Source organism: Scardinius erythrophthalmus (genome assembly GCF_964197995.2).
Source record: "Scardinius erythrophthalmus genome assembly, chromosome: 2".
Lineage (NCBI taxonomy): Eukaryota > Metazoa > Chordata > Actinopteri > Cypriniformes > Leuciscidae > Scardinius > Scardinius erythrophthalmus.
In genome coordinates, this window is record NC_138222.1 from 7,945,138 (window position 1) to 7,969,402 (window position 24,265).

Here is a 24,265-nt window from a genome sequence, read left to right on the forward strand (position 1 = left end):
AAAAATTGGGTTTGCTGAGCAAAATGGCTGCAGGGGACGAAAATAATATTCCGCCGTAAATCTGGTAATTACGTCTACAGTAATAAGAGTTACGACGGCCGTTATGATAATCTATTAAAATATGCATCAACAGAGCCGGGAATGGAATGTGGGATGGGCTGGTGGTCGTTATATGAATATTTATGATAATTAAAACAAGGCTTCCCCCTTTTGAGCAGCATGAACCCCACGTTTCTACAGTTATTAACATTGTAAATCTAGCAGCTTTTTTTATGTTTTCATTTTTTTTAAAACGTACATTTATAACACACTTTCTGCTACGTGAGTGTTTCTAATACAACGGCTGAGGGAGTGACTGCAAATTTGACATCTTTCTCTCTTCTGACCACTACAATCAATCTCTCAAAACAATTTTTTTGTAAAGTCATAGAAACACTACTGTGGATTTTTTTTTTTTTTTTTTTTTTTCATCATTTAACTATTGGAGTAAATGGTAATGCAAAAATTATATTTGGGGCACTGTCCAGGGGGCCCACTAAATCAAGTAGTGATGCTACCTCTACTGTTATTAACCATTATAGTGTAAATATACTACAGTGTTAGCTTGGTATGCCTGAGTTTAATGAAAACCACAAAAACATTCTATTTAGTAAAAGCAGTATTCAAAATATCTCCTCTCTCCCCTCCATTAAAATGGTTTACAGATGGTTATTAATTACTTCAGCTCAACAAACAGTAGAGGAGGGACCATAGACTGTAAAAAAACATATGGACGTAGTGTCCGTGACGTCACCCGAAGTAGTCTAAAGTGGGTGGAGCCGGTCGTCGGCATGTTGGCAGCACGTCACTCCAGGATAACAGAACATGGGCAAAGAGGCGGGACGTGGGTGGAGCTTGGTTAGCAGCAGACAAACGGCTAGTAGTGACAGCAATCCACCTGTCACTCAAGTGGCTACGCCCTTAATTATGCAGACCTTTAAGGCTTAATATAATTTAAACGGATGAGTTATAAAAAAATTCACCCCCCTCACAGTTGTCATGAAGGGCAAAATTAGCTTTATAGACCAAAAACACTTTTTGTACCAGGCTGTAAACATATTTTTTTCTGCTGTAAAGTTGGCCATATTAACATGAGGGGGTATATGGGATTGACTCTCTTTTGGAGCCTGTCTCTAGCGGTCAGTCGATGAATTGCAATTTAAGTCACTTGAAGTTAAGTCAGATGAAGTTGGCTTCAAGAGAGAGACCGGAAGGTTGCCGCTCGGGAGGGACCACAATAAAATCACAAGTCCCGCCCAGCTAGTGAACAGAACCAATCAGAGTTGAGGCTACTCCGAGAACAGTTGAAGAAGTAAAGTTACAGTGAGACTGACTGAAAATGTTGGGGGGGGGGGGATCTGGATACCAGTAACGTGAGAAGGAGAGGTATACAAGGAGATCAGTCTATCAATCTGTCAGTCTATTATCAAAAAGTTCTTTAACACGACAGATTAGCATGATGGGATGCATTGCCTGCACAATTTACTTTCCCGGGAATAGGACACCTAATAAAAATTCTTTTACATAAGATCTGTCGCCTGCACACTCCTGCCGGTACTGTACATATCATTACTGTATACCGGCGTGCACCGTCCGAACAATTATGCACTCAAAGTCCCTGTCTTTTTGTACTATTATGTAGTTTGTTGGTTTGTATAACACGCAGAAAAAAGGATATGCGTCAGAAGGATTGTTGCTGATGTGTCAAGAAAATGTGAATACAACTCACTGCTCTTGATAGATACATTTATTAGCTTTATTTAATGAACGAAAAGAAAATCAAGACAATGAGAAATTTATTTTTTTATTTAGCATTTGACTGCATTCTTTTTAATTTCTGAAAGTTTTCCTAAGCTGTGAGACAGAATTTACAAGCTACGGCACTATTCACCATTTTAGAAGTTCACCCTGAAGTAGAAGTTCAACTTATTGATTGGTTCTGAGAACACTTGAAATGTGAAAAAAGGGTCTATTATATCTCAGGCTAATGCAGGGTTCCTCAAACTCGGTCCTGGAGGGCCACTGTCCTGCACAGTTTAGCTCCAACCCTGATCAAACACACCTAGCTGTGAGTTTCTAGTGATCCGGAAGACATTGATTAGCTTGCTCAGGTGTGTTTGATCAGTGCTGGAGCTAAACTCTGGAGAACAGCGGCCCTCCAGGACCGAGTTTGAGAAACCCTGGGCTAATGGGAGGAAAGATTGGGCGTCAGTACCCTGATGGTGGCGCTGTGGAGCTCCTCTCTGACGCTGTTGAGCTGCTCCTGAAGAAAAGATCTCTCTTCTCTCGCCGTCAGCTCCTCTCGTGCCCTCTGGAGCCCCCACGATTCCTGGAGTTAGACACACAATGGGTCATTCAAACGTTAGCACAAAAAACAGATTCTATGACACCTCGTTTTGATCATATTCGCAGTGCTTCACATACAGTAAAGACCCTCATTAGTGCAGTTCACCTCTACTGACCTCTACCTTCAGCCTTCATGTGGCTATTGACCCACGCTGAGTCTTGATTCTCGTAAGAAAAAAAAGTACAAATAAAAGGAACAAGTTGTCGGAAATGAAATTTCAATTCATCCAGTCCCTTTATATACTGGTGCAAGAGCTGGCGAGGAGAGCAGGAGGATCAATAGTGTTTAGACAGCAGAGCAGATTTTCTAAGAGCCGAATCAATAGGAAGGAGAGAGGGAAAAATACCTTGGCTTTTCTTTGGGTGTTGCAGTAAATACGAACAAATCAGTGGCCTCAGGCTAAATGGATTGACTAGCCGTTTCCGACTCCTGTGCTGTAAATAAAGATCTATTGGGAAAGCTCTGCCCGGGTCCCTGAGAGGGGGGGGAGAGATGCCACCGTGCCGAAGCTCTTAACCTGCTTGAACACGCCGATCTGACACACGAAGGAACGAATCGCCACAACCCTCTGACTAAATGTATTTAAGGGATTGTTCACCCAAAATTGAAAATCTGCTGTTGATTTACTCACCCTCAGGCCATCCAAAATCTAGGTGTCAGTTTTCCTCAGTAAAAAAGTAAAGAAGATTTTTAGCTGAAACCGTGGTCTTTGGTGATTCGTATAATGCAAGTCAATGGCTACCGTCATTTTGAGAGTCAACAAACATATACAGGTAAAACAAAATCAATACCCATGGCTCCTGATGATACACTGAGGTCTTAGTGAAATGATCAGTCTGTGCAAGAAACTTACAGGTAATACAGCCTCGGCAAACGGTCCTGTGTGTGTTCACTACAGTCGCGAGCTTCCTGTCACATATTGACGTTCACAGAGGAAAGAATTCCTGTGTTATATTGTTCATCAAAATTGCAGCAACCTATATGCGTGATCTCAAGGAGAGATTGAATTTTCACAGATTCCCAACATTTGAGCTCCTGCATATACGTCATTATGCGACAGGAAGCTCACGCTCCAGACTACTGTGAACGGGGTCAGGACCGTTTGCCGAGGCTATGGATTACAGGTAATAATGTTGTAAATAATGTTCAGTTTCTTGCACAGACCGATCGTTTCACTTCATAAGACCTCAATGTATTGTCAGGAGACGTCACACGGGTATTAATTTTGTTTTGCCTGTATGTTTTTTTTTACTCTCAAAGTGATGGTAGCCATTGACTTGCATTATACGAATCACCAAGGACGACGGTTTCAGCAAAACAAATCTTTACTGTTCTCCTAAAGAAAAAAAGAGTCACCTACATCTTGGATGGCCTAAGGGTGAGTAAATGAACAGTAAATTATAATTTTGGGGTGAACAATCCCTTTAATTATGCGCTGTGGTGATTCTAACTAAACTCTTATCTTTAACTTTTGCCACCTTGATTAAAACTAACACATTAACCTTTTACATATATATATATATATGAAGATCACAATAAAATGGACTTGGAAGCATTTTATCATGCCTTCAACATTTATTCTTGCTATTTTTCAAAGGCCTTGGCCATATGTATAGATTTGTTCCTTGGCCCAGATCTAGACTATTCATCTTAAACTATGGAGAAAAAAAAAAATCCATCATAAAAATATAAAGTTGCTGCATCATTTTCACCATGACCAATTACTCAGTGAACCATTTCACAATGACTCCTTATTTTCCAAGGACACAACATACTTGAGACAAAAGTAAAAAATAAATTAAAAATTCACAGTAATTATAACAAAATATTTTGATTGTAGTTTATTTCCAATCAATTTTCTCAAGACACAACATGCTAGCTATGAAATGAGCTCCAATAAGCAAGATGAAGGGATTGGCCATTTTATTCAAATAAATAAATAAATAAATAAAAACTTAATTCTGGCACATAATACTTAATTTAAGATGTAGTGAGAATTTGAAAAATAACTAAATCATATTTTTAAACATTATTTTATTTACAAAAATAAAATACATTTTATTTAATTCTAAACCAAATAATATAAAATAAAATCCTGTGCATATATATGTCCAGTGTTGGATAGTGTTAGTGGGGAGTTAGTTAGCTAATTTCAGTGTGGTCTCAGACTTTCGGATGTCACTGTAAATGTATTTTAAATTTCCACACAGCACCTCAGAATGATAGTTCTCTCTCCATTTGTTGCCGTGAGGAGTGAAACCTTAATGAAGAGGTTGAACTTGGCCACCTCAGTGACTTTGGTCTAATTACTGACGAACACCACGGGCTAGCGAAGGCAAACTGTGCAGAAGTTCATGATATACGAGCGCGCTCCGCACTCCTCAGCCAAAACAAAAACATATCACAAAAGCCAAAGCAATAAAAGTACCGTCTCGCTCCGAAAGAAAACATTAATCAATAAAATGGAGAGAAATGTGGAAATAAAAGTATGAACTCTGCTATTGACCTTCCCAGCAGGACTGAGGGTGGACTCACTGACTTGCCCATGTTTGGTCAGGTTACATGGATTAAGATGAGGTCGTCTTAAGTGTCATGATCATACTATTCCACAAAGAGAATGTCTGAAACATGAAATAAAATAAAATTAGTGTTACATGGATTAAGATGAGGTATTCTTCTGCAGAGTCAAGTTCAGCCCATTCCACAAAGAAAATGAGTGAGAATGTCTAAAACATTCTAAAACATCAAAACAAAAACAAAAATAAAAGCATGTTCGTGCACTGTTGGATACAAAGCCACTTTAATGAATTTAACTCTGTGGCGGCTGAGAAACCGCGCAGTGAAATGGGCTGATGCCGCAATACACCTGTGTCCTATTTGCCAAGTTCGAGGGTCCTTAAAAAATACTGGTACAGTGAAAAGTGCTCAAAATTTGGCTTTTGGTATAGCAGTACTTCTGATTTCATGCCATTATGTCCGCTATAACGAATTTAACTCTTTGGTGGCCGAGAAACCGCGCTGCGAAATGGGCTGACGGTGCAATACGGCTGTGTGCATTGTCCTATTTGCCAAGTTCAAGGGTCTTTAACAAATACTGGTACAGTAAAAAGTGCTCAAAATGTGGCTTTTGGTAGAGCAGTACTTCTAATTGCATGGCCTTATGTCCGCTATGACAAATTTTACACTTTGGCGGCCAAGAAACCCTGCACTCCAAACTGGGCTTATTCCGCAACAATGCTATGTGCACTGTCCTAATTGCTAAGTTCAAAGGGGGCATAAACAAAGACTGATACAGTAAAAAGTGCAAAAATTTGGCTTTTGGTAAAGCAGTACTTCTAATTTCAAGGCCTTATGTCCACTATAACAAATTGAACTCTATGGTGGCCGAGAAACCGCGCTGCGAAATGGGCTGACGGTGCAATACGGCTGTGTGCACTGTCCTATTTGCCAAGTTCAAGGGGCCATAAACAAAGACTGATACAGTAAAAAGTGCAAAAATGTGGCTTTTGGTAAAGCAGTACTTCTAATTTCAAGGCCTTATGTCCGCTTTAACGAATTTAACTCTGTGGCGGTCGAGAAACCGTGCCGCGAAATCAGCTGACGACTCAATATGGCTGTGTGCATTGTCCTATTTGCCAAGTTCAAGGCCAAGGGGCAAAAAAAAAAAAGGCTGATACAATAAAAAGTGCTCAAAGAGTGGCTATTGGTAGAGCGATACTTCTAAATTCATGCCCTTATGTGTAATATGTGGCTCAGTGTGCACTGTCCCAAAGCACATTTCAATGGTTCATATAAAAAGACGGGTACAGAAATAATTCTCAAAATTTGGATTTTGTAAGAGCAGTTTGTCTAGTACGAGGCTGAATCCAGCTGTTTATTTGTTTGTTACTTATTGATGCGTGAACCTTCCCTGTATATAACACAATGCTTTCTAAAGTACTCTGTCTATGGCGCTGCTCGCAATAAGCGCCGTTGGAATTGAATGAAGAAATTACAGGTGATGAAAGCACCTGTAAGGATGCACTAAATCTGACAAAGAGGCTTAATAAAGCGTGTATTGATCTTGTAAAATGTGATTTTTTAGAACATTTTAATGTACCAATATTGTTTATTGGACGATGGGACAATACAAATATACTGCCTTAACAAAATCCAAATTTTGACAATTTTTTTAAAGCACCAATTTTTTTTAATGAATTATTACACTATTATGGACCCTTGGACTTCGTTAATAGGCCACCACAGAGAATGCGTTTAAGGGGACATGAGGCCTTTATATAAAAAGAAGGACTGCCCTAACAAAATCATGTGCATACAATAGTTTCTCATGAGCTTGCAAAAAGTTTCTTGTTTTTTTGCAAAGGTCCCTTTAGAGGCTCTGTAGCACGACAGTGTTAGTGACCAATTTAAATATTGAGAGTGTGAATTATTATGTGAATTTTTTTAATCCACATTGCAAAAAATGCTCGTGGCAGAAAAAACAACACCATTATGAAATTCAGCTGTGTGTCATTCTATAGCACCAAGTACAAAGTTGAAGAATTCAACTTTCCCGGGCTGAAATGAATGCGGAACATGATGGTAAGATTTTTTTGTGTGTTAATGAACAGAATGCAGGAAGAGGCTGTGCTTGTAAGCATAAGGTCTTTTTTGACTTTGTGAAGTGTCATTTGGTTTAGGATGCGTTTGCATATTCACTGCTGATATATTCTGCTGCAAAGGTCAGTGTAGATTGGGCTGTGACTGCGGCTGCTGGAGGAGCAGAGGGACATCACAGTTCAGCCAAATGTCCTCTCAAGAACATTACCTTAATGATACCATTCCTCACACACTAGCAGAGGGAAAGAGAAAGAAATGAGTCAAAAAGGACATTCTTTGACCCAGATTCCTTGATTGGAGAGAGGTGTTTAAAAGCACACTTTCAAAGTCTGGCTTAACAAACTAGGAAAGTTGAACTTTTTTGAGTAAAAAAAGAAAAAAAAAAAGAAGAAGACAAGTTTGACCTAAAACTCATTTGGACAAAACAACAACAACAACAACAACAACAACAACAACAAAAAATCCAATGTTCACTGCGGGTACATATTCAGGATATATATTAGTTTAGTAAAGGCTTCATTATATGTTTATTAGTGTTGCTTGCTAAACCAAACCACTATTTCACGGCTCTCTGTGATATTTAATTCTGATTTGTCGATCCTGGAATTCTGTGGTTTTACTGTATATTTTGTGATTGTATATTTGAACGCTGTCAACCAGTTTCCTACATACATAAATAATAAAATAATAAATTGTAATAGATTGTTTAACTTTCCTGCACCATTTTGTGCTGTGGACTTTAATGATAGTCAGGGTTATTATCGCTAAAACCAAAACATTAAAGAACATTATCATTACTTGAAATAAAATAAACATTACCTGAAATAAAAATTCTCATTTTCATTTAGTTCAAATCTAAAACTAAATAAACTAAAAATATATAGACATATAAAAAAATACTAATACAAATGACAAAACAGGGTTAATTACTTTTATATTAACTATTATTCATGGAATATATGAATCTAGCTTTTTACATATTTATTTTTCATTTTAGTTTGCTTCATTTTAATGTTTCTTTGTAATTTTACTTCAACTTCAACTTAAAGTTTATTTTTATTTTTTTTGTAATATTTTAAGATTAGATTTTATTCCAGATTTATTTCAAAATTATTAGTAATTATTAGTTTTAGTTAACAATAAAAACACTGTTTTGAAGTCTAGCTCAGATTTAAAGTGATCTTTTCTAATAAAAAAAATAATAAAATTGTGAATAACATAATCTCTTTGCTTTGGTAACCCTCTTCTGAAACATCCTGTGCACTTTACTGTCACTTTCGGCTGGATAAATCATAAAAGTTAATGCTTGACAGATTTGTATGGTCTATCAGACACTTTTGAAACACAGAAGCACATTGGAGACAATGATTTCATCTAAACAGTCCTCACTGTGAGGTCCGTCTGCAGATGTTTCTTGGGTCTGTACAGTAGCTTGTGTCCAGAGGCACTGCAGCCGCCCCGGGCCGTTCTCTAAGTGGTCTTTACTTTGAAAACACAGGTGGTCTCCGGGGGCCAGGATGAGTGGCTCTCCCAGCCCCACACAACACTTTGAATAATAAATCCATACATCATAAGGACATGCCAGAGCTTGATTCACGGCGGTAAAGCGCTGAGGTATTAGCTTTAATAACACAGGCTTGAGTCAGGCACTTGCTCTTTCCTGACAAATACGGGCAAATCAATTAATTCCACTGACATTCCCGCCGAAAGCACACAATATAAATTCCACGTGGCCGCGGCTTTCGTGTTTTTTGTTTTCGGAAGAAGGGGCGAATGTGTGAGTCATTTCTTACTTTTATGCCCTAATTTATGAAATATTCCACCACCTTCCACATTTGTTTTTGTTGAGAACTTTCTCATAAAAGGTTACAGGATCTGGAGCGCAGGAGAAAGACAAGTAGCTCCAGCTGAAGCTCTCTGTTACCAGAAGGCGTAAGGTGCTTTATTCTCTCGCTGCTGATATTCTCCACATAATGATGGATAGAAGCATCAGCCTGGCCTATCAATCCCTGGAGAGTTATGCAGCTTCGAGGGTAAAACATACCTCAGAATCTGAGCGCTAGTGCTAATGGTGGTAGTAAGGAATCATGGGAGTCACTGAAAACACTGAAGGATGACCATTATAGTGACAGGAGAACAGAAAACCCCTAGAATCTTTTGAAATAGACTCATTGTTCTGACGTCACCAGCTCAGGTCATACACTACCATTCAAAAGATTGGTGTCGGTTTTGAAAGAAGCCCCTTGTGCTGCAAGGCTGCTTTTTTATCATAAATAAAGTAAACAAATAACACTAATATTGTGTAATATTATACAAATTTAAATGAAATGTTTCATATTTTAATATATGTTAAAAAGTAATTTATTCTTGTGATGGCAATGCTGAATTTTTAGCATCATTACTTCAGTCTTCAGTGTCAGACGATCCTCCAGAAATCATTCTAATATGCTGGGCCCGGTTCCCCAAAACGTTCTTATCGCTAAGTAGGTCTTAACCTATTCCTTAACCTCTCTCTTAACGTTATGACACGATTCCCGACACGTTTGTACTCTAAGTATATCTTCTGTAAGTCACACTTTCGGAAGGTTGGTCTGGACCACTCTTAGCTTTACCTTATCACTGTTGCAGGTCTATACGAATATAATTCTGAAGTTTTAATACACCCAGACAGTGTTCAATTAGGCTAATTCAAGTGTTTTCATGCAAAGAATAAAGTTGTCATTACACTGATTGTTGTTAGATTTTTAATTATATTATTATACAATATTATTCATTTAATTAAAAAGCGATTTTAAAGGCCAGTGAAAGCACAGGCTACTGTCAGTTAAGTCCTATTCAGACGCTAATTGTCTCTCATGGGCTCGTACGGTATTTTAAACATTTACAGGGGTAAGTCTGTGATTTTAGTGCCGTCCGAATCCATAATATCAGTGTTTTTTCTCACCCAACCCGTGTAAAAATCCCTGGCCAAATTAGTACGACAAACAGGTCATGTGGTAGGCCTAATTTAATTGCCGTCTGAATCCACATCTCTGAGTTTACAAGAAGAGATTCAAAATTCACTGTTTGAATCCTCTTTGATCACTGCCGAGCACCATACGTAAGATGTACACTTTTATTACTGAAATGCTGGAAAGCATTTACAAGAACAATATTTCATCGCAGCTCCACCTCAGCGAACAAAAATGGGAAAGAGAAGAAAGCACGTAAAAAAATTGAAATGGTCATTATGGCAGCAATACTATTTCAAAATATGTAGGCTAGGCTATTATAGGCTATTATAGTTTGTATTTTTTTTTTTTATAATATCCCATGAGTCCTAATAAATGCAATTTCAACTATTTCTGAAGTGCTTCTTTTATAAAGAACACCGCTTTCTCACATAATGCAGTGAAACAGCCCCTGCACGAGAGAATAATTGATTCTCGAGCCATCATTATCAACAGATTCAGCACCATCGCCACGGACAGCGCCGGGTAACGTCGCACGTAAGAGTATGGTATGGTATGGTTCAGGGAACACGCCTAGAAATGGTATACCTTTAGTTAAGTTATACCTTAAGAGTCTTCGTAGCGCGCTAAGAGACAACGTTATCCGGAAACGCAGCCCTGGTTTGCTTCTAAATTATTATTGGTACTCTGCTCAATTATTAATAATGGTTCTTTATTATTATCAATGTTCAAAACACTTGTGCAGCTTAATATTTTATTGGAAACCATGATACATTTTTCCAGGGTTCTTTGATTAATAGAAAGTTCAAAAGAACATAATTTATTCGTTGTTATAATAAATGTCCATTCGTTAACATTAGTTAACTACATTAATTAACAGGAAAGAACTATGAAAAATATTCTAACACATTTATTAATCTTTGTTCATGTTAATTTCATAGGTAAAAAGTAATTAATTGCAGAATTGTCATTCTATTCCTTTAATGCATTAACTAATGTTAACTAATGGAATGTTATTGGTGTTACTCAGTTTCACTTGAGTCATGCTGCAATTCACACAATATGTTGAAGCATTTCTGTCACAGTGAATCATTATCATTTCCTTCATTGTAATCACAGTAGGCCTGATTGTGTTTGCTTTAACCTGATGTCAACCTTTCCAATACATCAGTGCTGTTGATCTATCTGGATGAGCGAATGCGGTCTCTTCTGTTCAGCTGATCAGCCATCTCTACACCAGCTACTAGTGAACATAAATGTCCAGCTTGGACCACCATGTAAAACCATTAACCATCTGTATTTGTTTTCCAGCATTGTCACCCTTTGAATTGTGCCTCTCGATCCGCTGTCCGCTAATACACAGTTCATAAATATTGTCTTATCACTCTCGTCATCATCATCATTTTTTCCCAATACTCTCAGAGACAGGGAAATTCTGAGGCAATTACCGAAGTGACAAGTGAAATGGGAACAAGAAGCACTAGAAAGAGAGGGTTGCCATGGAAACCATGCAAGGAGATCAGATTACATGCGCATTGGTCAGGTGAACCTCCAGCCTTCCTGCATACAGAGGCCTGGCAGCACATGACAGACCAAAGGGCACTTAACCTCAATCACTGCGCACAATCCTCAGCCAATCAGGCTGGACGTAATTGCTATTTTTGTCCAAAGGTCAGATGGTTGTGTGCATCTGGGGCTGTGGAACACACAGTACACTTTCCACCCAAAGCCATGGACAAAACTGATGGCATTTGCAAGGAGGTACAAGCATAATATCTTGCAATATCAGGGGTGTTTCCTCCGAGGATAAGAAAGGGGTGTCTCCTCAAAAAACTAGATGAGAAAGTAATAATAATAATAATTTATAATAATAATAAATAAAACAACGCAAATATTACAAAATGCGACATTACAAAGTGTAAAAGTCACTCGTTTTTATAAAGTAACACTGTCCAACAGCGACACCCACAGGTAGCGGGAACTTTCAACAGACCCCCCAAAGCGAGCGGAGAGTTTGGACCGTTTGTAAAGATCCGCCCCCTTTAGTTACTGTTGCTATGTCCGACAAGCCATGCCACTCTCACGCCACACATGTTCTCATGCAGTGAAAAATACATCGCGGAGCAAAGAGGACACTGACAACACGCTGAGATACAGGACAGAGCAGGTTACTTTTATATGAAACAAAGTCTCAACTTTCAAATTTGGTCCTTCTTTAAAGAAATGTTAACTACCGTTTGGAGGCTCTTTAATGTGTCTGACAGATCGCTGTAGAGCCTCAGTTAAATCTGCTTGTGAACCGATCATCTCTTCCTTCTAGTTAATTTATAGCATCAAATTAACATGAATGAACATAAGAAGGAACGTTCTTACAACCATGGAAAGATGTCAGTACACACCGTTTTTAAATTCAAATCCACCGACGTGAATCTACTAACTCTCCTGACTGCTTTGTCTGACAAAATGGCTGATTATGATCGGTCAGATCACCTGTCAATCAAACTCCCTGTGAAGGGTGAATTGAGAATAGGCAGAGAATGTCTAATAAGGTAAACAAAAAGTAAACAAAAATAACGACTTTATTCCACTATTCATTTCCTTCTCTCTAGGCCTCGAGTGAGTTCACGTAGTGTTTTTGCGTAGCGCGTCTGTGTTGTACGTCACACGCATCACACATGACCAGCGCCGGCCAATAGTGAGCCTACGTGTGACGTACAACATAGACGCGCTGCGCAAAAACACTACGTGAAATAGCTCGAGGCCCAGAGAGAAGGAAATGAATAGTGGAATAAAGTCGTTATTTTTGTTTACTTTTTGCGCACAAAAAGTATTCTTGTCGCTTTATAAACTTAAGATTGAGCCACTGATGTCACATGGACTACTTTGATGATGTCTGTATTGCCTTTCTGGACATGGACAGTATGCCGTCCATTGACTTTCAATGGAGGAATAGAAAGCTCTCGGACTAAATCTAAAATATCTTAAACTGTGTTCCGAAGATGAACGGAGGTCTTACAGGCTTGGAACGACATGAGGGTGAGTCATTAATGACATAATTTTCATTTTTGGGTGAACTAACCCTTTAATAGGGAGTGGCCAGGCTCTCCGTAGACGGGCTCTGGAATAGGTGTGTTCGACATCGGCTGCGGCTGGATGTAACCGATCGGCGAGAGTTGCCGCGTGGCGAGCGAAGAGTGAAGTCGGACACTTTCTGGTTTCCGTAGTGACCATTTACGAGGTGTTTACATACTTTACCACAGCTGAAGTGAAATAAATGCAATATTTGCCAAATACACAGATGTTTTCATTTTCATTCAATACTTTATGTATTGCTTCATACAGCGTCTGTTTGAACAAGAATAAAGTTCAACATAAGCCTATAGCTACTATAAGTGGAGTCAACATTTTTTAATGTTTTATTTTCAAATCGAATTGGCCGAATCGGCCTGAAAGGGATAGTTCACCCAAAAATAATTCCATAATTTACTCACCTCAAGCCATCCTAGGGTGTATATTATATATATAGTTAGTTATATTAAAAAATACCCTGGCTCTTCCAAGCTTTATAATGCGAGCGAGTAGAACCTGAGTTTTTGAAGCTCCAAAAAGCACATCCATCCATCATAAGTGATATTTGTATCAGTAAATCTTGAAGTTTGATGGTTGGATGTCTCTTTTACCCAGCAGAGAGGAAAATCTTCCCATTTACATTATCTACACATTTACATGCTTCATTCCAGCCCTGATGTTATTTAATCAAGATTTAATTTCATTTAATCTAGAGCAATCTCCATTTAATCAAGCACAGCTAAATGTGAGACGCATGTGCTAATCAGGCAGAAGAGCGAGCGGTTATAGTTCAGGCATTCATTAGCACCGCTATTAACACGTCACCTCAGAGTGTTTTGCAAACATCTTCAAACCGGCACGATTGTCTATTCACCGTGAAACGTTTGTATACGTGCATTTCAATAAGACACCTTAAAAAGGCTTGTGTCTCATTTACAAGCCTCCTGTTATTATTCTGTTTAATTTTAAAAACTTGTTCTGACTAGAATGTGTGACAAACACCTTAAAGGTTGACAGCAAAGACATTAAACCCCCAGGACGAGCGTCTCCGCGCCACTGGCAAATTACCACTGATTAGCATTGATTTGAAAACAAAAAACACAGCGTGACACAAATCAAAAGTGCAGTCAATGTTGATGCATAAGTGATATGGCAAATCTCAAAATAGCTCAATAAATATGTCGGAAAGTTACGAAGGAGAAAGACGGAGGGCGAGAGAGGGGAAAAAAATCAGAGTGAAGCAATTACAGATCTAATCAGAGCTTTCTGCATGAAGGTACGGCTCTCCTATCTCCCTCCCATTTGCATCATAACACAGCGTGCAATATTAATTTCCGAGTTTACTGCTTATTGGAAGTGCAAAGTATGAAAAGCCATTAAGGCTGCAAATGGGAAAGCAATTTGCTGTCACACGGATTCGGCTCTATTCGGCTCTTGTTAACCATTTGGAATTAGAGTCATTTGGCGAGAGGCATTCTACAGCAGTCCACTAAAATAAGTAATTATGCTTGCCTTCTCTCTCCCTCCATCTCCCCGCCTCTCGCTCTTTCATTTGCGCGGGCGAGGAAAGCGGGATGGGTGGATGAGGTTGAAGGGCGTTAGGGGTGAGTAAGTGGATGCAGAGGCAATTAAAGTTGGTAGCTATCTGTTTGGCTAATGCAGGCACACACACACACACACACACACATTGTATAATGCTCGTACACTGCCTGAGGGCCAGGAGGAAAAAGGGAGAACAGATGCTGGGCGGCCATCTCCTTTTACTGCCAGTGTAACTCTTAATCTAATCTCACGCGCTCGAGAACGGCGCGCCTCATTTCAGCCCTCTGTGTTTCACGCACCAAATCACGACTGTGTGCGTTCTTATTGCGAAGCGCCTTGAAGGTAAAAATCACTCGGAATGATTCACGCTGGGACTTGGAGAACCTCTTCAGCTACAAATGATTTTCGTCTTACAAACATCTCATCAACAGTCAAGCTTTTCCTGCTGAAAAGATCAGCTTAGGCGGCATGCATTTTGACGACTGTAATTTCACCAAGTAGGACATGATCAAAATCTTTTGTTGGTCCAAGAGCAACATTCATGTCTAAGAAAAATAGACCTAAACACTAAATACCCCTATTACTAGGTAAACCCTAGCAACCTTTAAGAACAACTTAGCAACCATATAGTGACGTCCTGGCAACAATCAGCAACAAAGAATAGGAATCGTAAGTCTGCATTCACTGCAAATTGAGCCACTCTGAATAATGAGCTGAATTATTAAACTGAATTTCAAGCTGCTTGCGTGTAAAAGTTCATAGAGACGCTTCACTCAGAAAAGCAAAGCATATAATTATTTAATTAAAGGGGCTATATGTAAGAATTGTCATGTATTAATAGCTTTTTAATTGCCAATATGTGAACAGCTTGTAATGAAACTTAAAAAAATGAGTGCGAGCACAAGCAACATTCAAACGCACATAACTATAGAACCAATTCTTAATGCGCATGTGAACGCCATCAGCGTTTCTCACAGGTTCGCGTTTAAAGTCTATGTAGAGAGAATTGTGTCGTCTTAGCGGCCCCTAATTTAATAACAAATGATTGTTGCGACGGAAGCGAATCAATCATAACTAAATTTAGCTGGAAAATAACTTTACTAAAGAACCGCTATAAAGCCAAAACAATCTCTGTTACCATAAATTATACATTTATCTCTGTAAAGCTGCTTTGAAACAATCTACATTGTTAAAAGCGCTATATAAATGAAGATGACTTGACTTGACAAGCTGGCTGCAGTTCACCAAGCGGCCAATGGTGTCACTGATAACAAGGGTTTCTGAATTCTACAGGTCTATGCAGACACTTTAAAGGAGACATATCATGCTTTTAAATCGTTCCTTTTAACATATAAATCATACATTTGTAGTCTATATAAAGCAGAACTGCAATGCTTGGGTCTGAATTCCTCATTATTATAGCTCCACAGGCCCCCTTTTTACCCCTTTTCTGGTGTGCGTCTGACATCAACTCGTTTTGGTGCGGTCTCTTTAAATACAATTGAGACACATCATACCCCGCCCCCTCTCCAGTTTGTAGAGGTTCAACTCCACCCCGTTCGGCCATTTTTGTAGTTTAATAGCAGAGATACGATTATAGCGGCACAGAAACTTTTTATTCACACGTTATTAACAAAATGTCAACAACGGAAGACTTGTCCAGCCAGCCTTACATGTTCGAGCCAGAGTCCGGAGACGGAGCGAGATGAAAATGAAGACGACGAACCTGCAGAAGAACGTCTTCATATGGATGTATCGCAATGGTGTGTTACTTACTGTATTTACACATGAAACTTTGGTCTTCCGACCTTTTACCACCGTGTCGATTTATTTTGATTAATATGTGCGAGGGAGAGAGAGCAAGACAGCGTCTAGTATGGAGAAGGTTTACACTTTCGCCAGGGTCTGAAGAGAGAGAGTGAACGCGCGCGCGACCGGGTCTCTCTCTCTCTGCTCGCGACCGGGTCTCTCTCTCTCTGCTCGTTCTTTCAGTTAAACATGCGCACTGTCATAAGCGCGGCAGTTCATCTACATTAGACGGTGTAATGAAGCGTATGGGTTACTACATCCAACAACCGAACATTTTAACTTACCCTCTCGTAACTTCTGCATCTTTTAGCTTGGACTACAAAATTGCAGCGAGAAATAATAATGGCGGATCGCTCGAAGTGTTGGGCTGGAAGTCAATGTCCTTATTTGGCAGTTCCGCTGCAAATACTGTGACGTGATTGTTCACAAAACGTCATAGATAACAGAAAAATCTGAACAGGTTGAAAAATATGACCAAAACAGAATATAAAGATATCAACGAAGCACCTGAAGAGAATAATTTCAACTTTTCTGTACTTCTAAACACTCCAAATATACAACAAAATGCATTTAAGGGCTAAAAAAGTGGATTTAGCATGATATGTCCCCTTTAAATAAGCCTTTGCGATTTGATAATCGCACTAAGGGTACGTTCACACGACAACGATATGCTTAGAATGGAGTTTTTCCTTTGAGTTTTCCGCATACAGACGACACCATTGTCAAAATTATCCCCATTCACACGGATCCACAAAGACGACTAAGAACGTTGTATTCTGCTGCCAGGCCATTAGATGGCGATGAAACACTATAGAGACTGAACACGTAATACGCATGTGCATGATGCCATCGTCTTCAGAGATTTGCGTTTTTGTTGTTTACACGGAGACCGTTTTAAAAAACTTGCACTCTGAAACCCATTTTCAAAAGTTTGCGTTTTCAGGTGTAAACGAACGGACAAAATAAAAAAAAAGTTCTACGTTTTTAGTTGAAACAGCCCCTAAGAAATATCACAATTTTGGATTCATTTGGATCAATCGTGCAGCTCTAACAAAGTAAGAAACTGCAGTTCAGTGAATGAGTCAGACTAACTGAGAAACTGATTCAAAAGTGTTTCTTATTCACTAAAAAGACAAATCTCGAGAATCAGAAATAACTGGTCAAGCTGTATGATTCACTAACAAGAACCAGCTCATAAGAGTCACTTGCTCTACACTGAATACTAATGTAGGGAACACTTTCAGAGTGTTTTAGTACATTTTATACATTGTCGGAAGAACAAATGTTCAAGAACAACTCGCAGAACCAAAGGTCATGAAATTCATTCGGTTGCAGAGTATTGATATAAAAATTTCATTTGTCTTGCTGGTTAAGCTAGTTTAGATGACAAGTGGGAAAACAAGTATCCAATGCTAGAGAAAGAAACATAGGAAACATTCCCAATCCTTTCCTTTCAAGCTACACGTTCGAACCTGTTCAGGCGAGCCCTTGTGCCGCCCAGCATGACTCTGTTTCAACCACAACCCCATGCGGCTGCATTCAGTCCCACTCCATCTTGCAGAGACAGAGAGAGAGAGAGAGCGAGAAATTTATGAAGCCCCTGGTCCTCAGGTCTGTAGAGGTGTTTTATGGTAGGACCTGCAGGACCTATTAAGGCAGTGCGGATCTCTCCTATCCGAGCGCGGGTATCGATCGACAGCAGCACCAGGCCCGGGCCTGCCAGCCTAGTTAAAGCCCTGCGTATATGTGTGTGTGTGTGTGTGTGTGTGTGTGTGTGTGTGTGTGTGTGTGTGTGTGCGACAGTACGCAGTAGGAAATGAAAATGGGGTCTTGGTGTGTAATGATCTGTGTGTGAATAAAATGAGCAGACTGGAGAGACAAAAAGGAAGATAAATTAAATTATCCCTCTGTTCCTGCAGGAGCTGCACTGCAATCGCCCATGCTTAGCTGCTTCACCGAGGATATGTTTGGGAGGAGGAAATGAAAGGAAGGCAGATGGGGAGAAAATGGTAAGGATGTGAGAAAAGAGTTGAGGAGACGTGTTGAGAAAGACGCACTTATCGGTAAGCTTTGTTACCAAACCTAGTGAGTTGACATAGGCAGCTTCCCTCTAAGACAGCATAACCTAATTCAAATGGAGCTTCATAAGTGACTGATGTGGAATGGTCTGAATAGGCAGCAACGCCACACATTGTACACAAAGTGCATGGGAGACTCAAAAGAAGCATGGCAGGTTTTGGAACAGCGCAATACACTTGAATCCCATTTACTTTAGAGGGGACACATCTGCACGCATCTAAAAGATCAACATGAGCACGAGCAAATGGCATGTCTACATCAACATCTTTAAAAATAGTTGCCATGATATCTTCATCATATTTATGATACTACACCAGCTAACATGTCATAATTCCAAAGTTTAATTTAATTCCATCAGGAGCTGAATGATGGCTAGTTGACAAAAGCTGCAGTCTTTTCATATTGCTGTTTATTATTTTTTAAAATTGCAAATAGCAGTAGTCTATACCACAGTAGTTATGTTGCCTTCATTATGTGCATGTCATATCTACCATATGGAAACTTTGAATTCTTAATAATATTCGAGTTGTTGAGCTGGAAGCGAGTCAAGAGTATCGGTATGATAGACGGCGGGAGGCATATATACAGCAGGGGCATAAAAGAAGATATTTTGAGAAATTTCTCAGTGTTTTTTTTGTACATACAATGGAAGTAAAATATCACCAAACTGTTTGGTTACCAACAATCTTCAAAATATCTTCGTTTGTGTTTATCGCAAAAGAAAGTAATTCAGGTTTGGAATGACATGAGGGTGAGTAAATTATGACATAATTTTCATTTTTGGTTGAAGTTTGAGGTTTTGTGGATGACAGGGCACAAAGTTTATTTAAAGCAAATGACTCACTTTTTGTGATGTTTTATGCAAATATTTATAATATTTATGCACATCTTCCAATGTGCAACTTTGACCACTTCTGTTAATTGTCACGTTGACAGTTATTTGTCAATGCCAATAATCTCAAAATTACCACATATCAGCTGATATATTAGCCTGTCACATACCACTGGACCATGTTATGGTAATACCATAGTACCACCATTTTTTGAATTGGCATTGTGGATACTACAACACTTTACACTGAGCCTCATAACCTACAGCAGCTGGAACAAAGCAAATACATACATGCGAAGAGAGAGAGAGAGGACAGGAGAGCTTTTGGGGGCTAGTAGTGTGTGTGTGGGGGGGGGGGGGGTCTTATAGTGGTCCTATAGGTCCAGACCCCCCTGAACCTCACCCCCACCCCCACCTTCTTTCTCTATCCCCTGCTCTAATTAATGCACACCTCGCACATCATTAAGACGTTTGCTGTAGAATTAATAGAAAGACAGATTAAAAATAAATTAAGAAAAATGCGTTGGAGAATGCCTGCACGCACTTCATAAATCACCCGGGCAAAGGCAGGCGCTGGCTCCCTATAATTAACTGCAGACTATTTATTTTATCCTGACGGTATAAATTAGAATTCAGACACACAGATTATATTAGTGGTGTCTGTCATGCGGAACTGCAGCGAGATGTGCGGAATATTTTAAGGATACAAAGAGGAGAGTGGAGAAGAGAAATGAGAAAGAAAAAAGGGGGATGGTAATTTTTTTTCCCTCTGCACTCTGCAAAGAAACATATTTTTAGTTTTACAAAAAGATACTACCAAAATAATTGCATGAATAAAAAAATAAATAAAATAAAAATAAATATATATATATATATATATATATATATATATATATATATATATATATATATATACAGTGCTATGCATAAGTTGACTAAAAAGCCCATGCTAAAGTTGACTAAAAAGAGGAATAAAAAATCATATTTTGGAAATTGAACTTAATGCCTTAATTTAAAAAATTAGGAAAAATCCAACCTTTAAGGACACCAATTTTCTTTGTGAATGAATAATGTATCGTAAATAAATAAATGTTCTTCCTTAAAATACAGGGTGCATAAGTTTGGACACCCCTATGTTAAATTCCCATAGAGGCAGGCAGATTTTTATTTTTAAGTATTTTTTTTTATTTATTTTTTTAGGATACTATGCATCCTGATAAAGTTCCCTTGGCCTTTGGAATTAAAATAGCCCCACATCATCACATAGCCTTCACCATACCTAGAGATTGGCATGGAGTACTTTCCATAAGATCATTAGCTATTATGCTAACTGAAATAAAACCATGCCAATCTCTAGGTATAGTGAAGGCTATGTGATGATGTGGGGCTATTTTAATTCCAAAGGCCAAGGGAACTTTATCAGGATGCATAGTATCCTGGATCCATGAAGTAACTGGCCTTTAAAAACAAAAATCTGCCTGCCTCTATGGGAATTTAACATAGGGGTGTCCAAACTTATGCACCCTGTATTTTAAGGAAGAACATTTATTTATTTACGATACATTATTCATTCACAAAGAAAATTGGTGTCCTTAAAGGTTGGATTTTTCCTAATTTTTTAAATTAAGGCATTAAGTTCAGTTTCCAAAAGATGATTTTTTTATTCCTCTTTTTAGTCAACTTTAGTATGGGTGTCTAAACTTATGCATAGCACTGTATATATATATATATATATATATATATATATATATATATATATATATATATATATATATATATTAGTACATTCTGAATCACACAACTCTGACTTTTCAACCGATAACTGGCAGGTCAAATGTGTTTAACCCTAAAGGTGTGGTCACATTTACCATTGCTCTGGGAATTTTCTCCGGCGAAATCCAGTCATTCCGACCGATAGGAATCGGGAGTTTTGCATAAGGGCAAAAAGTTCCCCAAGCAGATATTGCTCATGTTCACCAGGCTGATCAACAGAAAGCAGCTCGGTTTGAAAGTGCTTCATACTATTGACAATAGAAATTTTATTGCATGTTATATTTCTCTGAAATTTCGGTAATGTGATCATATCCTAACTCTTGCACATTTGCAGTCCAACACAGCAACATTGGCTAAACCAATGACATATGGAGGGAGTATTTGAAAACAATCATAATTTTTGCAATTATGTTTGGTAATGATAGTCCCTTATCGTGGTGCAGTTAAAATGCAGCATTTGGCTAATTTGATCAGGCATTCACCTATAATAAAAATGTATGCTTGTCATATTTTTGTTTTCATGGACTTTTAGTTTGTATTTTTTCGATGGCTACTGTTTATGTTCTTCACCTGTGTCTTGTTTGGTTGCTCGTTTGCTCTAGTACTGTATAAATTGCAATGTGTTTCTGTCTTGAGTTCTCCGTTATTTGTCTTTGTTTAGATTTGATTTGCCTGTTTGAGTTGTCTTTATTTATTAAAACTGCTTTCATAATGACATAATCAAGTTAAAATGGTAAACTAAAACCTTTTTTCATCTAGATGCCAAATACTGCTCATTTTCATTTAGTTTAACTTGATGTACTAAAATAACTAAAACTAAGGCTGTGACCGAAATTGTCCCCTATATTCTCATTAACAATTACCTACATTAGTTCACGCTAGGGAGTGAATGAAAATGAGTAAGTGAATTTGGACACTGAGTACGCCGGAAGGGCTGCAGCTTTTGCATAGTTTGTGTTTGCTGTTTAATAATTTGAAACTTAGCAAAATGGCCACTCCAATAGTTAGATGAAAAGATTTATCTTGAACTCTATCATGGCCACTATGTATAAACCTTAATTCAAAAATGTATTAACTGATTAAAAAGGAATTTATACCTGTATATTACAACATAGCCACATTGGACCAGCGGCTTGGAAAATGGATGGATGAATGATTCAGCTGTGGGCGCCATCTTCTGGCGAGACGTGAGAATTAATTCGCCACGACCCTCACTGTGCATTATGGGTATTCTCTAGCTGCCAAGCATACAACGGTTGTACTCATTCACGCAGTGCATTGTGGGATTAAATGAGAGCACTCAATAACGTCCACTATGGTTTCAGACACCGCTACAAATGGCTGTCCCTTCAAATAGAGCCCTATTTAAGGGTATTTGGGAGAATTCGGTCACTGCTTGAAAATGAAACAAAAAATTAATAAAAACTAAACAGGAATATCTAAAACAAAAACTCATAATGACAAAAATGACAAAACTAAAATGTAATGTAATTGAAATGTAAGACACAAAAATAAAAACTAATTCAAAGTATTAATAACAACTATAAGAGTATCTCAATGATGCTAAAATAACACTGGCTCTCATTGTGAAATCGAATTGGTCCATAATCTTTCTCCACATCTGAATATTAATCACTAAGGGCCAGCTTTACTAAATAGGGCAAATTAGCGCGAGAGCGCGATCCCTTAATAACGCCAATGAGAGTGGAAAGTTCTGTGGTTATCTACTGACGACGCGCACATTAATGAACAGAGGCAGTCGGAAGATTTTCATAATGACCAATGCAATCTACCAAGAGCAGCGCAAATTAGCGGACGGTAAAATTTTTGGACGGTAAATAGTGTAGCAAATACCAGTAAACTGACTAGCGCAAACCTTAGTAAATCATGTTGCGTGATTCATATAAAAACTCTCCTCCCATAAATTCTGCGTGTGAAAGGGAAACTCCCACAACTGCATATGCAATAAGGTCAGCCGCAAAAATAACCCTGTCCACACCTTTTCAGCGCTAATCTTTCTTTCTTCAGCGCTAATTTTGTCTTTAGTAAATCCTGACAATAGTTTTGAAACGCCAACAGAGGATTTGCATTGGAGCAAGCTGTTAGTAAATCTGGCCCTAAATATGTTCTGATTGGCTATGATTTGCATTTTCGTTTCCAGTGAGGACAAACTTGCAGCTGGAAAACTATCCTGTTGCGTCTGTTTAGAGCATGACATGAGCGCCAACTTCTCGTTTTTGATGATTCTGAGCAGCACAGTGAGTCAACAGGTCAGAGTCACATCCACCAGTACTGAAGCCACAAATACCCTTGACAGCCCGACCCATTTATGAGCCCTCCATCTATGTTTATGAATGTTTGTGTGCCTCAAAGATACTTCCGTCCTCGTTCGCTGCCATAAACGTGCAAAGAGGAAAGGATCCTTCTCAGGAAGCAAGACACGTCCGCAGCGGCCTCTTCATGAAAGAGAAGTAAAGACACAGGCTCCTGTCCTCCTCGTTCACATTCCCCCACTCTGCCGGTGCATTAAGTCAGTCCACTGAAGACATGTATCTTAAAACAAACCCCACCGCTCTCATAATCAATGACAAAAACAGACGCACCGGACCAAAGGCTTTTTACTCACACATTTTCTTCTAAGGACACAAAAAAGTATTTTTTCTCCATCTTTATCATTGGTCGAGGCCTTATGGAGAGGATAATGCATTTGGTCCATGTCGCGTCACAGCCCTCACAAAGCTCAGCGGCAATTTCAGGCTTCCATCCCATTTTTGCATTTAGTCCCTTTAGTCCTGCACCACAGAGACTTTGCTTTGCTTGATACGGGGTGTACAAATACACAAGCAAGCCAAAAACTGACAAAAACAGTCACAATGTAGTCATAAAAAAAACAGTATGATCCGATACATCAAGCTCATTTCTCCAGACTCCAGTGCAGATGGTTGTACTCCTCTCCCTCCTCCAAGCCAGGAGAGAGTATATCAGTCTGGAGGAAATAAATACACACTTATTACATTCTACGTGCTGCATACATTCACCTCCATAATGTATTGCAACGTTCGGTGTGGTGCATGCTGGGGTGAAAAATGAGAATGCAGAAGCACTGCAGAAAGAAAAAAAAGGATGTTTAGTGAGACTGAGCTTGGTTGCTACACACTACGGTAACAAATTTGACTTTACTATGGTAATGAGGGAGTGCATAATGATGCACATTTTTTTTTTAGA

The 24,265-nt window shown here is 38.8% G+C and overlaps 1 protein-coding gene across 1 annotated transcript in view; it reads right to left on the reverse strand.

Annotated features, from left to right (window-relative positions):
* Positions 1–24,265, reverse strand: part of pmfbp1 (polyamine modulated factor 1 binding protein 1) — a gene marked incomplete at its 5' end in the record, with an annotated part of 101,838 nt that overhangs the window by 64,234 nt on the left and 13,339 nt on the right. The window contains one exon of the mRNA XM_081358467.1: positions 2,255–2,368. Coding sequence (XP_081214593.1) covers positions 2,255–2,368 — 114 coding nt within the window. The remainder of the gene's footprint in view (positions 1–2,254; positions 2,369–24,265) is intronic.